The following is a 17475-nucleotide window of genomic DNA, read 5'->3' on the forward strand; positions in this document are numbered from 1 at the left end:
AGCAACAACATCAAGCCACTGACAAAAAACAAATTAAAATATACCAAGAAAGAAAAGCTTGTAGTTAGTTCAAGGATCGCTGGCCTTTAAGAGTATTTTCCAGTCCAGTCTGTTAGGGCACCACGCCCTGTACCCTCATCATTCCTGGGGATCTTGCTGCTCCCCTCCCCTGCTGTTCTGCTGCACTTCCCCAGTGCTTTGCCTCAGTGTGGCAGGATCAGATCAGGTGCAATTCCCACACTGTGTCTCTGGTGTTGTCCCCCTCAGGGCCATGGGTCAGTGAGGGGCATCATGTCTCATAGTGGGGCTGGCCATATGGTCCTCTCTGTGGACTGGCTGCTCTAACTGGGGTCATCATCCTCAAGGCCTGGTGGGCCAGGATGTGCTCCAGTCTCTCCTCCTCCCCCGTCATCTGCTCCTGTGTGCTCTGGTCAGATATATCCTTTTCCCGAAGCTGCAGATTCAGTGCCATCCTTTGAAATAAATTCTTCACGGGGGAGGGACAGGTGCTAGAAATTTTTACAGGACAATTTGTTCTTAGCTAATAAGAACTGCATCCAATTCTGCTCTTAGGGATATACCATAGAAAAACTAGTGTATACATCCCAGCCCACCAAGCCCTGATGATATTCCCGCTCAAGGCAGCAAAAGCACATCGAGGATCATATGGCTGGCCCTCATTGACCCCTACCGCTATGGGGGAACAACACTGGAGACACAGCCTTTGAAACTCAGGGGCAGTTCTACCCTGCCATCTAGGGTCACTATGAGTCAGCATCAACTCGGTGGCAGTGAGTTTTGTTGTTTTTCAGAGAAGAAAAATAGATAAGCTGTAAAGCAGTGGTCCTCAACCTTCCTAGTGCCGCGACCCTTTAATACAGTTCCTCAAGTTGTGGTGACCCAATCATAAAATTATTTTGTTGCTACTTCATAACTACATTTGCTACTGTTATGAATCATAATGTAAGTCATAATGTGTTTTCTGATGGTCCTAGGCGACCCCTGTGAAAGGGTCGTTCGACCCTCTAAGGGGTCGCGACCCACACATTGAGAACCGCTGCTGTAAAGGTATAGCTAGAACACAGTGGCTCTTCCCAATCATAAGGAGGATGGTGATAGTTGGGAATTATCATTGTTACAGCTATGTGATTTCTTCAACAGTTGTGTCTGATAATACTCTTTAATTCTTCCATGGGACTTCTACATTTCATGCTAAAAATTCTGTTTGGTTTCTTTTTTTTTAATTCCCTCTTTTAAAATAATTTCAGTTGTTTGTTGTTGAGAGTATAAACAGCAAAGTATAGTTCACCCCAACAGTTTCGACATGGACGCTCAGTGACACTGCTTCCATTCTGAGTTGTACGACCATTCTCACCCTCCTTTTCTGCGTTGTTCCTCATTGACCCCCCATTCCCCCAGTGTTCCCACCTAACCTTTTGTGTTGCTGTTGTCAATTTGAGCCCATGTAGGCGGTTCTTCAAAACATTCTAAAGGCAAACCTTTTCTTCTTCTTCTTCTCTAGTTATGCTAAACTGCTGTTTGGTTTGAAGACCATTTCAGGGAATGTTTTTGGTTTAGGCTTTTAGGATGATTTTAGGGCAAAGTTTCTGAGATTCATTTGCCCTGTGTAGCTATAGAAAGTCTGGAGTCCATGAAAATGTAAAGATGTAATGGACATTTCCCCTGTGATCAGGATCTTTTCTGTGGAGCCTTTGATCAAAGCGTTCAGTAGTGGCACCTGGGCCCCACCCAGTTCTCATGATCTCGTGGCAGAATTCTCCCAATCTTTCTTTTTTTTTAATGTTTTAATTTCTATTTTTTCCCAACAGTTTTATTGGCACATAATTAATGTAATACACAATTGAATAGTTCGATCTTATCAAGGGGAATTGTACAATCACCACCACACCTATCTTAGAACACCCCCCTCCTCCACCCCATGATTCAATCGCCTTTAAAATGAGTTGTGCAGTCTGATCAGTTCTAGTGTTCCCTCCTGCCTCCTGCCTTCATTACTTACTACCCAAATCCCGTCCCTCCCTATGGCCCATCTCCCACCCCTGCCTTCCCCAATAACACCTGTAGCAATTATTATCATTATACATCTACTCCTCCTGTGCTTCACACCTGGAAAACCCAAAAGGAAACAGTGAAAAATAAATTGCCTTAAGGTAGTAAGGATAAGAGCACATCAGTATAAAGACAAAAACACAAATAATATACAAGAGGGAGAAGACCCCCACCAACATTTAGAAAGCCAGGGGAAACAATTTCTGTCATGGAACAAGTAAGGGACAAGGCCTTGCACCCAATAAAATTCAGGTCTTGTTTTTAGGGAGGTCAACTGGCCAGGCATCAAGCTTGACCCAGCATAATCCAGATCACAATGGTCTCTAGTAAGACTGTGTGGGACCTGTGCCACTGGCCAGAGCAGATCTATCAGCAGCTTGGTCTGACTAGACACTCTGCAGATGGGTTTTGGGCTCCCACTGTCCTCCATAGCCTTCTACAAATTAGGTGTCACAGTAGCTCTGATACTTTTCTCCATATTTTATTTTTGTTCTTTACATTTTTGAATCACACAAGCTAGTGTGCTTCTGTGTGAACTTAGTTGACTCCTCATTTAGATAGCTGCTTGTTTTGATACAACCCTTTAAGACCCCAGCCACTATTTCAATTGATAGCTGGGCAACATCGACTTTCTTTACCACACTTTGCTGTAGCACCTTTATGTTCTGTGGTAGTCACCTAATCTGGTGTCAATTTAAGGATTAAGAGTGTAGGGGTGGAGTCTAGGCTGTCAATCTGGAGATAGCCTTTGAAACTTCTGTGTATGCCTGGCCTTTGGAGAATTCTAGGAAATCTGGAACTTCCTCCTTGGAGGCGGAAGACACCTCTTTCTCTCTGCCACTCCCTGGGAGACATTGCAGAAGACAAGCCACATGGATGCAACCAGACCTCGGAAGCTGGAGAAGCCACAGCTTCCCTGCCAGCATGAGATGTTTACAATGCCACTGGACCCAAAGACTTTCTACCCACTGGCTTGTGATCGTCCTCCATTCGGCGTCATTGCATGTGTTTTGTGAGTCTGAAGAGGACTTTATGGATTAGTTAACTGTTTATTTCTTATTCTATCTATCTATCTATCTATCTATCTATCTATCTATCTATCTATCTATAAAGCAGTACAAATGGCTCAGTGCAACTCACTTCTGTGAGACAGCTAGTACACTGGCAGTCCTTCAAGTCTTTAGGGCCGCCGGGTAGCCCTCTGTGGAGCAATTCAGGCTATCTGGTCACAGGCAGCAAACAGCAAGCAGGTCAGCAACAGTCAGCTAGATGACAGGGTCCGACAGTCCTCAGCTCAAGAGATGTACCTTCCAGTAGCGTGGCAAAGCAGGTCTTGAAGGAACCTCAAGTTACAGTGACACAGTCCACAGGTATAGGCGTCCCACAGATAGTGTAGCTTGCAAATGGAGGTACAGAACAAGCAAGGCAGCAACACACTCGTCCAATGATCAAAGAGCAAGAGAGAGAGGTGAGGCTCCCTGAGCTGTTTATTTCTCCACCCTACAACCAATCTCACAAGTGTTCATTGGCCATGTTAGCACAACAAACCTACCTATCACATCTTCAGTGATCATTTCATGAAGGTGAGTATGGAGCAGGGGCATGATGTAAGAATTAATTGCTCTTAAGTTGGAACTAGGGTTTAGTGCAAACCCAGAACTCACTCCTGGATCTATGCTTTTTTTTTTTGCTGTGACTTGGGAATTCATACATATGCCATACCATTCCATAATTCAATCAGGTCAAACATAATTGTACAATTATTTCTATAGTCAGTCTCCAAACATACTTTCCTCCCTGGGCTTCTTGACGTCATTTCCTTCTTATCGCCTCCACCCAGAATTCTATATAGCTCCTCCCCCAAACCCTGGTTATGTTTTCTTTCCCTATAGGCTCCACATCCTTGGGTTTCATTTACCAACAAACCGAGAAACAACACAACTTCAAGAGGGTGACCCCCAATGGTCACCTCTGAGATACACCCTCATATACACAAGCATAAGCAAAATATAACAGTATGGCCATCGCAGGATTGCTGGACTAATATGTCTCTTAATATGGCACACAGAGCGTGGATGTAGCACGATCTTGTTTATCCTCCAACCAACAGTCCACCACTTTTGGTACAGCTGTCTTCTACTTCCTCCAACACCATACGTTTTCCAACTTAAGTCCTCAGGTTACAAGTGCATCTTAAGTATAGTGTGTTAGTCTGGGTAGACTAGAGAAACAAATTCATAAACACGCATATGTATCAAAGAGTTTTATATAATTGTACATTAAGAAAACATCCCAACCCAGTCCAGTCCTAGGTAATAAGTCTGAGATTAGCCCATATGTCTGATACCAATCTATAAAGTCCTCTTCAGTCTCACGAAACACATACAATGATGCCGAATGCAGAATGATCACAAGCCAGTGGGTAGAAAATCTTTGGATCCAGTGGCGTTGTAAGCATCTCAGCGCTGGCAGGGGTCTCTCCGTGGTTTCTCTGGCTTCAGAGGTCTGGTTGCATCAGGGTAGGTCCATGTGGCTTGTCAGCTGCAATGCCCAGGGAGTAAACTGAGAGAGATTGTGTCTCCTGTCTCCAAGAAGGAAAAGCAGGGTTTCCCAGAATTCTCAGGAGAAGGCCATGCCCACACAGGCTTCACTGACTATGATCTGAATGACAGGCTAGACTCCACCCCTACACTCTTAATCCTTAAATTGACACCAGATTAGGTGACGACCACATATAGTCCACTTCACCCAGTGGGGTTCTTGTATCGGGTCTCATCAATGCTGCTTCTGGAGCATTCCATATGCTCCGAAGATGCAAGATTCAGTGTCCCAGTGTTCTATGGCACCTGGCCTGCGTTCCTGGGATACCCACAGATGCCACAGGTCAATTCTGCCCACCCGCTGTACACCACTAAAGAACCTCCCCACCTTATGTTCCCAAGAGTATTTTCAGTCTCTTCTCCCCCCACCTGGAGGTCATCTCTGCCTCCCCTCAACAGACGTTCACCTATATTCCCCCCAAACTTGACCATTCCCTCTCCCTACCTTCCACATTGCCCCACCCAACCATAAACTTCATTCTGACAGGGCAGCCTCAGAGCCTGGGACCTCACCCCAGATCCACATGGCAGATCTGTATGGCTACCACTCAACAGACAGCAACTCCCCCCCTCCCCCATCCATTTGATCCCAGCTGTTGTGAAGTGCCCTTATGCCAAGTGAGGGTATCCCTGTTCTCCTTCCTCGGATGCTCCAGGTGAATGGAGACCAGTTGTTGTACCTTGAATCACCACTTGCAACCAATACAACTAGGAGAGAGAACATAAGCATAAGCACTAACCAGATAATAAGGCCCATTAGCTAGATTGTTCCATGACTCTGAACCTCCAGACTAAGGAACCAAACCCATGAGGTGTTTGTTTATATAGAAGCAGCTTCAGCAGATATTCTTTTTGTTGTTTTTCTTATAAGTGCACCGTGACACAACTTTTTCCAATTCAACTTTTTACAGCTGTACAACTTATTAACAGCAATTACAATAATCAGCTAGGCACCCTAACCTTAATCAATTGATCTCTATACATATGCACCTCTCCTCTCTTTTTATATACATGAGGTCATACAATGTTTGTCCTTTTATGGTTGCCTTCTTTCACTCGCTGTAATATCGTCAAGGTCCATGCATGCTGTAGCATGTATCCAGACTAACTTTCTCCTCCTGGCTGATTAGAGCTTATTGCATGTAAGTACCATACTTTGTTGATGCATTCATCTGTTGATGGGCTTTTAGAGCAGCGGTTCTAAACCTTTGGGTTGGGACCCTTTTGGGGGTCGAATGACCCTTTCTCTGGGGTCGCCCGACCTATAACAGTAGCAAAATTATAGTTATGAAGTAGCAACAAAAATAATTTTATGATTGTGGGGTCACCACAACGTGAGGAACTGTATTAAAGGGTTGAAACATTAGGAAGGTTGAGAACCACTGTTTAGGGGATTCCCCTGTTTGGCTATTGTGAAAAATGCTGCAGAGAACAGTGTTATGTAAGACTTAAAAAAATTTTTTTTAATTGGGATATCACAATCCATACATCTGATATCACAATCCATACATCCATCCATTGTGTCAAGCACATTTGTACATTTGTTGCTCTCATCATTCTCAAAACATTTGCTTTCTACTTGAACCCTTGGTATCAGACCCTTTTACCCCCTCCCCCAACCCATACTCCCTCATGAACTCTTGACAATTTATAAATTTTTTTTCATGTCTTACACCAACCTCTGTCTCCCTTCACCCTCTTTTCTGTTGTCTGTCCTACTGGGAAAGGGTTACATATCGATCATTGTGACCAGTTCCCCGTTGCCACCCCCACCTTCCCCTTTCCTCTCCTGGTATCACTACTCTCATTATTGGTCCTGAGGGGTTTATCTGTTCTGGATTCCCTGTGTTTTAAACACTTACCTGTACCAGTGTACATTCTCTGGTCTAGCTGGATTTGTAAGGTAGAATTTGGCTCATGATAATGGGTGGGGGGAGGGGGAGCATTAAAGAACCAGAGGAAAGTTTTATGTTTTGTTGGTGTTATACTGCACCCTGACTGGCTCATCTCTTCCTCGTGACCCTTCTGTGAGGAGATGTCCAGTTGTCTACAGATGGGCTTTGAGTTCTGCCTTACTCATTCACATAGGTATGATTTTTTGTTCTGGGTCTTTGATGCCTGATACCTAATCCCATTGACACCTCATGATCACACAGGCTGGTGTGCTTCTTCCATGTGGGCTTTGTTGCTTCTCAGCTAGATGGCTGCTTGTTTATCTTCAAGTCTTTAAGACCCCAGATGCTATATCTTTTGATAGCCGGGCACCATCAGCTTTCTTCACCACATTTGCTTTTGCACGCATGTTGTCTTCAGCGATTGTGTCAGGAAAGGTGAGGATCACAGAATGATGGGTTATTAGAACAAAGTGTTCTTGCGTTGAGAGAGTACATCATCAGAACAAAAAATCTTACCATAGTGAATGAGGCGGGGAGTGCGGAGTGGAGACTCAAAGCCCATTTGTAGGCCACTGGAGATCCCCTTGCAGAGGGGTCTCAGGGAGGAGACGAGCCAGTCAGGGTGCGATATAGCAATGATGAGAAATAAAACTTTCCTCTAGTTCCTAAATGCTTCCTCCTCCCCACCCCCCACCCCCCATTATCATGATCCGAATTGTATCTTGCAAGTCTGGCTAGACCAGAGGATGTACACTGTACAGATAGGAATTGGAAACACAGGGAATCCAGGGCGGATGATCCCTTCAGGACCAGTGATATGAGTGGCGATACTGGAAGCGTAGAGGGAGGGTGGGTTGGAAAGGAGGAAACGATTACAAGGATCTACATGTGACCTCCTCCCTGGGGGACAGACAACAGAAAAGTGGGTAAAGGAAGACATCGGACAGGGCAAGATATGACAAAATAATAATTTATAAATTATCAAGGGCTTATGAGGGAGGGGAAAAAATGAGGTCCTGATGTCAGGGGCTTAAGTGGAGATCATATGTTTTGAGAATGATGAGGGCAATGAATGTGCAAATGTCCCTTACACAATTGATGTATGTATGGATTATGATAAGAGTTGTATGAGGCCCTACTAAAACGATTTAAAAAATAAAATAAATAAATATGATTAAAAAAAAGAGAGTATTTGAGTAGAGGCCCAATGACCGTCTGCTGCCATAAAACTTAACATGTAAATATATGTACATAGATCTGTTTCCCTATTGTTATAAATAAATTCATTTACACATGTACATGTGTGTATTTAGACCTTTATAAATGTCCTTTGCTACTTCCTAGTTCTTTCCTCTGTTTCCTTTTGGTACATGAGACTCTTTGAGTCTTTGTTTCAAGTCTTTTGGGTCAATACCTAGGAGTAGAATTGCTGATTCATATGATAATTCTGTTTTCAGCTTTTTGAGGAACCATCTCAGTGGCTGTACCTTCTGCATTCCCACCAGCAGTGAACATGGGCTCCCATTACCACTTCCTCACAACCTTGATCCTCATTGTGGTTCTGGCTTGCATCCTTGTCTGAGGGCTGATGACTCCCAGCATCATTTCACACGTTTTGGTGACCATTTGAATGTCTTTTTTGATGAAAGGTCTATTCAGGTCCTTTGCCTGCTGTATGAATGGGTTATTTTTGTTGTTAAGTTTATATAATAAACACACACACACACACACAGATTCTCAATTTTCCAGAGATATTCTCCTAGTTCAGTGGTTCTCAACCTTTCTAATGCCATGACCCTTTTATACAGTTCCTCATGTTGTGATGACCCCCCACCATAAAATTATTTTCATTGCTACTTCATAACTATAGTTTTGCTACTGTTATGATCAGGTGGCTCCTGTGAAACCCCCAAAGGGGTTACGACCCACAGGTTGAGAACTGTTGTCCTAGTCAGTAGCTTGTCTTTTCAGTTTTTTGCAGTGTTCTGATGAACAGAAGTTTCTCATTTTTATGAGTTCCCATTTATTTATCTTTTGCTTTTTGTACATTTATTATATTAGAAAATCCATTGTTATCTATCTTTTAATAATTTTATGGTTTCACATTTAGGGCCTTAATCCATTTTGAATTTATAATTTTTTGTAGTGTGAGGCATGGATTCTGCTCTACTTTTCTCCATTTGGAAATGCAGTTTTCCCAATACAGTACCGTTTATTTCCTTATCGAATGGACTTAGCACTCTTGTCAAAATTCAGGTGACCACAGCTATGTGGGTTCATTTCTGGACTCTAAGTTGTATCCCTCTGATCTGTGTGTCCCCTGTTGGACCAGGACCAGGCTTGGGGATTGCTGTAATGTAGATGTTTTAAAAACAGGAAGTGTGAGTCCCCCTACCGTGTTCTTCTTTCAACACTTATTTGGCGTCTTTTACCATGCTCTATAAAGTTGGAAGTTTTAACACTTTATTTCTGCAAAGAAAACTTAGCGGTTTTTTATTGGGATTACATTGAATCTATGGATCACTTTGGGTCGTGTTGACATCTTAACAATATTAAGTCATCCTTACATTTATTGAAGTCTTCTTTAACCTCTTTCAGCAGTAATTTGATTGTTGTTTTACAGCTCAGCGAGTTTTAGTACATACAGAGAGTTGTGGAATCACTACAGCATCAGCACTCAGAACTGGTCCGCCATCCCAGCACTCTCCTCTGTGTGCCTTAGCCATTAGCAGGGTTGCCTGTGCAGCCTGCCACCGCCACTGCTTCAGAAGCTCAGCGGAAGGGCTAGGCCTTATGTCCAAGCAGGGCTAGGAGAGAGAAGGGTCCAGGGATTTCCTGCACACTCTCTGTGCTACAGGTCCTTGGCCCAGAAAGTGGTGATTCTCTTGGAGCCTGTTTGTGGGGTGGGGTGAGGACGGGGGTCCATGCCTGCTGTGTCGTTCTGCACAAGTGTTTTGTTATTTTCTCCATGTGATTCCCTTACATTCTTGGTTAGATTTATCCTATATGTTTTATTGTCTTAGATGCTTTTGTAAAAGGAATTGTTTCCTGGATGTCCCTTTCAGATTCCCATTGCTGGTGTTTAGAAACCCAGCTGATTTTGTTTGTTTGTGGACGTTTCAATCTCCACCTTTGCTAATCCTCTCTTGACTCAAGAAAAATTTTTGTGGAGTCCTGGATTTTCTATATAGAGAATCATATTAATTCCTTTTTCTAAAGAACTTTTTGAAGCCTGTTTGTGTGTATTTATATTTAAACATGATCATATCTGTGAAGAGAGATGATTTTAATTGTTTTTTTCCAAACTAGATACTTTTTATCACTTTATCTTGTCTCATTGCTTTGGCTACAATGTCTAATACATTATTGTGATGAAACAGACACTCTTGTTTTGATCCCAATTCTGAGACTGAGGAAACCTCTTAGTCTTTCTCTATAAAGTATTAATGTTGGTTGTTCACTGTTCATATATGCCCTGAATCGTGGTTCCCCTTCTATTCCAAATCTGTAGGGCTTTTATCAAGAATGTTAGCTTGTATCAAATGCTTTTTCTTCATCCACAGATGATGATCTTGTCATTCTTTTTTTTAAAATTATTCTTTTTGTTTTTTCCCCGGCCCTCCCCATCTTGTCATTCTACTTCTTGGTTGGCTTCCTAAGGTTGAACCATCCCTGTATGCCTACAATAAATTCCACTTGATCACGGTGCATGGCTCTTAATATTGCTGTTGGATTCTGTTCAGTAGTATTTTGTTGAGGAATTTTGCATCTGTATTCATAAGAATATTAGCCTCTAGTTTTGTTTTAATCTGTAGTTGTGGTTTTGGTGTAGGGGTTGTGTTGCCCTCATACAATGAATTTTGGAGTATTCCTTTGGAAGAGTTTAAACAGTATTGAAAGAGCATGGTTTCAGGTTTTCTAGAAATATTTACAGTGAAACCGTCTGGGTTGAGGCTTTTATTGTGATTGATTATTGATTCCCTCTCTTCACTTGCTATGGATCTGTTGAGAATTTGGGTAGGGTGTGTACTTGCCTACTTCTTCTAGTTCATCCAGTTCTTGTACACTTGTTCATGTTGTTGTCTTCTTCCCAACTTCAAGAGGGAGGTTCTCAGTCTTCTCCATTAAGTATAATGTTGAGTGCTGGCTTTTCACATGTACCCTGAATCCTACTGAGGGACTACTTGAGATTCCATTCTTCTGTTGGGCTTCATCAAGACAAGGTGTTGTCTGTCATCAAATGTTTTTCTACATCTGTAGAGAGGATCATGTAGTTATCTTTCTGTGTTCTGTAGATACAGTGTATTACATTGATTTTCTAATGCTGAGCCAGGCTTAGTTCTTTAAAGTCACTAATCTTGGCTTATCATTTTGATAGTATGTTTTGTTTCTTTAGATATTTTCCATGTAATCATTTTATGTCTGGTCATTCAGGTATCCACGAATATTACCTATTTATGCTCTTGGTTGTTTTTACTGATTTTACTCTTGATGCCCAACTTCCTTATCTTTGTGATTTATTTCCCCATCCTGTAAGCAGCTCATAAGTTAACGTATGATTAACATGACGTTCTTCAGAGAAGCTTTGTGGTTACCTTTGGCATTGCTGGACTGTGCTATGAAAATGGAATGAATTGAATGGAAATGCTCATTTTGTGATCTTCCATTACAGAATGATGTGAATTCAGGTGTCAAACGCCTGTGGCCTCTGTTGTTACACAGAGGTTTTTAGTCAGGAGGCCTTCTCGGGGATTTTAATCTATGTTGTTGGAACTAGAAGTCCCGTAATTGGCACTTTCCCCTGTGGCAGGCCATTACGTATTAAAAAGTCCTGTCCCATGGAATCTTTTCCTCCTTACATTTGTTTTTAGGTGGCTCCAGTGCTCTTTATTGAGTATGATGTCGATGATTTCCACCGCCTTCACCCCACCCCGACCCCAGCCTTTCGCTGAGTGCCTTTTGACTGTCTGTGGTTGGCCGCATAGTCTATAGACTGAGGGTCAGCAAACTTTAGAGACAGAAGAGCCAGTCCTGCCCCACACAACAGTGTAAAAATTGTTCAAGAGCCATCCATATACTTTTACAAACAAATGAAATCACCGTTATCTGAAAGTGAATATTCGCTTGTGGAAGAGTCATTGGGGACAAACAACATCTTAAAGAATAGTCCCAAGTGAGCTACATGCTACTCTGGTTTTCTGAACCAAAAGTAGAAAACCCTCACTGCCATTGACTTGATGTCTATGCACATCGGCCCTGTAGGACAGAGTAGAACGACCTCTGTGGGTTTGCGAGACCCTGTCTTTACAGGAGCAGAAAGTGCACCCTTCTCCCAGGCGCAGCCGGTGGGTTTGAACAGTTAGCAGTCACCCCTGAGGCTCTGTTTTCTGAAATACATATTTTATAATGAGAGTTTTGTACAGAAGGTGAAGGAAGTTGAATAATATCACATGTACATATTGAGGCTTCTGGTTTGTGCTTTTTAACTTTGTAATTACATTTATTTCCCCTTGGGCATGGGGAGAAGGGAAACTTGTAAGAGTGGGAGCGCATTTAAATATAGAAGTGGCAAAGTCCAAAATAAAATTTAGAGTTTACATGGCCCTGCTTTTTCCATCAGAAGCAAACTGGACTTTGCCTAAAAATGATGACTTGGATTTGACTAATTATAAGCACAGGACATGTGGAGTCAATGACCAGAGGTCTGGAGTATTTTTGCTGAGGTCAGTGTCTAAGGACTGAAGATTTGAACACTGCTGGTCTTTCCTAACTGGGCCCTCATGGGACCTTCTGAGTCAGACTGGATGCCAGCGCACAGGACACACTGCTGCTCTGCAGAACTGACCTCAACTCTAAGCACTTTGTCTTTTGCAACTTGGAATGCACAGTGACACAAAATGCGTGCCTAGTGCCCCAGCTGAATGCATGCATGTCTATGTGAATAATGGTCACATGCTTCATGAAGACTTCCTAAGTGAAAAAATGCCCGACTTTTCTCAGCTAATGGTTTCTTCTGACCACTGGGACTTTGTATCCAGTGGTACGTTGGCCCTCTATGTGGGTTTTAGGAAATTTTAGTAATGACTTTTCTCATTCCATCTCATCTTACACCACACTGGATATCGCATCTCAATTTTCCTTATCAGTAGATGTTAAAGTGTGTCATTGGGTGAATGGCTGTGATCTTCCAGGAGCTCACTTTTCTTCCTTGTACATGAAACTCCTAGCTCCTGTGTAAGGTTTTCTGTGTCTAGGAATGATAAAAACTACGGTGTCCAGCCTAACTCAGTATTAGGAAGATTTTCTTTTTTTCAGATATTGCCAAAACATGGGCAGATGTATATAAAGTGCCTATATAGACCATGATGTAATGAATGTAAAGACTGTCATCAGGAAATGTTAACTGGGTGTCTATTAGTTGCCAGCTACTAATAAGCTAAAATCACACTTGCATTTGAGTTGACTTCTGCTTGTGCCCATCCGTGTGTCAGGTGTCCGTAGCACTGTGTCCCATATGGTCTTCAGTGACATGTTTCTGAACTCGATCTCCAAGGCTTTCTCCAGAGGCACTTCTGGGTGGAATTGAACTTCTAACCATTAGATTAGCAGCAGCAGGGCACATTTATAGTTTGCATCACCCAGACACTCACTCCATGACTGTGCTAGGTGCTAGGAGTATTGGGATGACTGAATTTGTCCCCACCCTTACAAGTGTGGAGTGTTTTCTTGTGTGCACTCAAGACAGTGCCAAGGAATAATTACCCTCTATGAAAGAGCCAAGTGCCCCATCAGTTTCCCAGACTGTAATCCATTTCTTCAGATGGCTGCTCTAGTACAAGGGCTCACTCGTCTGTGCCAAGACATTTGGAAAGTCGCCTACCTGACCCACTGAGTGGAAGAGACCCGCATCTGTGGCCATTCCAAAGGAAGGTGGTTCAACACCATGTGGGGACTATGGAGCAGGATCACTGATTCCATATCTGAGTAGAATTTTGTTGAAGATGATTTCTCAATGGCTGTGTGGTACGGGAAACAAGCACAGAATAAGTTCCAGAATAGCTGGTGGTCACGCATCATTTTCTTGAAGAACAATGACTGATCTGCCCCAGAACATAACCATCAGCCGACCTGTGGAGCTCTGTTTGCCAAAACTGTACATAGATGATTCTTTTATTGAAAAACCCACAGCGCAGCTCTCAATACAACATGGCACTTATTAAGTCCCTAGACCATTCTTTGACTTCCAGGTGGCTTTAGGAAACCAGTTTTCTCAAGGTTCACAGACCATCTGAGGGCAGTAGCTTGAGTAGTCACCTCCATCCCTGTGGAATCCAGGACGTGCAAACTGTGTGTGCCACCCATGCATTGCATCGTCCTAGCTGGGAGCCACTGAGTTCTGTTCCCACTCACAGGACCCTGTGTAGGAGAGTAAACATCACCAGTCCTGTGCTGTCACAGTTGTGACGTTTGATCCCAGTGTTGCAGGCACTGTGGTGCGCGGCTCACTAGAATTGTGGGTAACTCCATCATTTCACCTTCCTGAAAGGATTTTGACATTTAAAAGTCAAACCCAGCGATTCTGATGCTTTTGAGTGGAGTAGATGGCCCTGTGGGATTACAAATGGACTAGATGAGACGATGGAAATGGTTACCCATAGATGGGCTCTGGACAAGAAGGTGTTTGTCTAGACAGTGTGGACCTTCTGCTCACTCTTAGTAATTTTGACCCTTCCCTGAACTGCTTCTAGACCAGCTAGCAAAGCCCCCTTTCCCTTCTCATGCTGCCTCCAGTGGGTGCCGCACAGCACGCTACCCAGCTCACCTCTATTTCTGGGTCAGAAATTTCGAGGGCCGGGAAGGAGGTGCGTGCTGAGCACCCTTCCTAGCTCCCAGCCCCACATGACATCTCCTCTTTATTCTAGGTAACCTCTGGCGGGACAGAAAGCATATTGATGGCCTGCAAAGCCTATCGGGACCTGGCCTTTGAAAATGGGATCAAAACCCCAGAGATGTACGTACTCGTGGTGGTTCATTCCTCTCGCTTCACATCTGTGTGGAGGAGCCCTGCCAGGTGAAACTGAGCCAGACCGTAGCTCTCCCTCTTGACACAAGCAGCCCACTTCCCCCTGTGTCCTGCCCACTCAACCCTTCTTGTCGCACATCCAGCAAAGGGCTGAATGGACCAGCAGCACAGTGTGAAGCTCCTTCCTGCCCCAGCCCAAGTTTATCCAAGTGATTAGTCCTCCAGCAGTGAGGACAGCCCTCTTTCTGCATGGGAGCACACAGTGGGAGGGCTGTCTTTGTGAGTCCTGTGTCTTTAGGTTAAGCGATCTGGAGTCTCAGGAAAGCTCTGCTCATCTCAGGTCAGCCAAAGATGCCTAAATAGACTGCCCCAGGGCCCCCTTCGGAAATCGCAGCCCAGCACCTGACTTTTGAGAGGAACAAAACCAATCTCAAGAGACAGGCCTGCGGATGCCACAGCCATCATTGTGGCTGTTGGACGCCCCTTCTCCAGCCTCTCCAGGCACAATGTGGGGACGCAGACGTGGCATCCTTGGTTTCAGGGCTTTCTGCCCGGGGACACTGGTTAGGAATTCATTTGCAGCCGGTCTCGTGCTGTCATTCATACCTAGTCAAAGAGGATGTAATCAGCTGCCAGTTTCCTTCTTCTGGGAGTCCCTGGTGGGTCCGTCCTTGCTCAGCACAGAGCTGTTTAACCCCTAAGGGGACAGTGGAAGTGTAACAGTGGTGTGACTGAAGGAAGACAGAAAGCAAATACTGCAAAGTGTTGGCAGAAATTTCTATAGAGAAGTCTATTGATCATATTCTGTTTTAGTGAAATGTGGTGGATAATATCAGAAGTGTATTGTTAATTAGATCAGCTATGAACTGGTGGGCTCTTGGAAATCGTATTTCGGTCTGGATTTACCTGTTTATCCCTGTTGTGTAGGGTGGTCCCCCAAAGTGCCCATGCAGCGTTTGATAAAGCAGCCAATTATTTTGGGATGAAGATTGTGCGAGTTCCCCTGAACAAAACGATGGAGGTGGATGTGCGGGTGAGTAGCCCTGGACGGTGTGCTGACTGCCCTGGGCTCTGAGAAGCAGGCAACGCATTGGACTGACTAGCTTCCCAGAGCTACCTCCGAGGACTCGGCACGGCCTCTGGCTGTGGCAGCCAGGCTGTGCCAACTGGTACCGTCAGTGGTGATTGATGGAGCTTCTTCTTTTTCTAGCTAAGTGGCTTCCAATGGGAAGATGATCCAATCCCCCGCCCGGGTCTTTAAAGCCTTGGGTTTTACTTCCTCTTCTCTATTGGTAAAGGACAAACTACCCCCCCCCCAACTCTTACCGTGGTCTTGATTGGTCTGATAGAGGTCCTCCTATTGCTATAATCATCGGACTTTTTGTGCCTGGCATTTGTGCAGAACTGCAGTTCTCAGAGGCCTCTCAGCAGGACAGTTGAGCCTTGCACCGATCCAGGAAGGTCCTGAACCTGTTGGTTTTATTACTGGTCACTGATGAGGAAATAAACTTGGCAAAGTAAACAACTTCACTTATGGTGTCCCTGCCAGAGACATTTGGCTTGTTTGTCACCCAACCCACTAGTCTCCTCACACCCCAAAACCTCCCCTGGGGATGTTCTGTTCTTATATTGTTCTCACAGGCAGTTTACCCCAAATGGGCCCCCTGGGGTGTGCTTGGGTGCTGCCACAGGGACTGGCTTCTCCCAGGTTGGGGAGGGGGAGGAGCTGACTGCCCAGGTTCTCTTGGCAGCAGAGGAGAGCACAGTGGTGACCTGGATGTTCACTCTCCTCTAACCCTGCGTCCTCAGGCCATGAAAAGAGCCATCTCCCGGAACACCGCCATGCTTGTCTGCTCCGCCCCACAGTTTCCTCATGGTGTGATCGACCCTGTCCCGGAAGTGGCCAAGGTACACGAGAGCCCTGGGCTAGTCTAGCAGCCAGTGTGGGATCTTCACATGGAATCCACTGGTGCCAAGCTTTGCAAGGAGGAGCAACGTTGATCTTAGGGCTGACCACGTTGTACTCAAGAGAGTTCATGAGCCCTGTGGTCAGCCCTGCAGCTCTGGGCCGAAAGGCACTAGCTTCTATTCTTGGGGAGGAATAATACAAGGGAGAGTCCTCTGTTTGAACTCATCATTCTGCAGTGAGATTGACCCTGAGCTTCAGATAAGGAATAGCTACCCTTGGGAACCTGCTCACCAGAGGATGGTGTTCAGCAGGTGGCCCCTCACACCTGTTCCCTCTGCAGTTACTAAAGGACTTACCCCTCAGGGGACCACCCACTTCCTCCTGGATTGTGCAGTGACTTTGAGCTTATATTTAAATAGACACAGAGATTGTACTTTTTCGGTGAACAGTTTGAAGAGTAAGTGCATTTGAAAGATGAGATTTATATGGCATGTAACAAAATAGCCAGCCTTTGTTTGTTTTTAAGATACACTGATTCAGACCCCACGAGCTGGTCTTGATAGCCACCTCTCCCCCTGCATCTTGTAAAGTCTTCTTGTTTTCTCAAACTAGCTGGCTGTCAAGTACAAAATACCTCTGCACGTAGATGCTTGTCTGGGCGGCTTCCTCATCGTCTTCATGGAGAAGGCAGGCTACCCACTGGAGCAGCCGTTTGATTTCCAGGTGAAAGGTGTGACCAGCATTTCCGCGGACACTCATAAGGTGAGCTGAGCCCGAGGAGAGCGATTGTGAACCTGAGGAGCCAGTTGGCTCTTTTGACTGCACTGCATTAGCTGGCTGGACCCTTCCTTTAAAAGGACACATTTCTGGCAGCTGCTCTTACGGGGGCAACTGCCTCAGGAGGGGAGAACAGGAGGTAGAGGTGCAGGCTGCAGTGAACAAGAACCTGTAACCTGTATCTTAGCATTGGCTAGGAGA

At 44.6% G+C, this 17475-nt stretch overlaps 1 protein-coding gene across 1 annotated transcript in view; it reads left to right on the top strand.

Moving 5' to 3' along the window:
- Positions 1-17475, top strand: part of LOC101663178 (sphingosine-1-phosphate lyase 1) — a gene marked incomplete at its 5' end in the record, with an annotated part of 65351 nt that overhangs the window by 42257 nt on the left and 5619 nt on the right. Inside the window, 4 exon segments of the mRNA XM_004701147.2 lie at positions 14488-14576; positions 15516-15621; positions 16398-16496; positions 17110-17259. Of these exon segments, the coding sequence (XP_004701204.2) occupies positions 14488-14576; positions 15516-15621; positions 16398-16496; positions 17110-17259 (444 nt within the window).

The sequence above is a fragment of the Echinops telfairi genome, unplaced genomic scaffold, assembly GCF_000313985.2.
Source record: "Echinops telfairi isolate 266 unplaced genomic scaffold, ASM31398v2 ScPeMD7_70;HRSCAF=299, whole genome shotgun sequence".
NCBI lineage: Eukaryota > Metazoa > Chordata > Mammalia > Afrosoricida > Tenrecidae > Echinops > Echinops telfairi.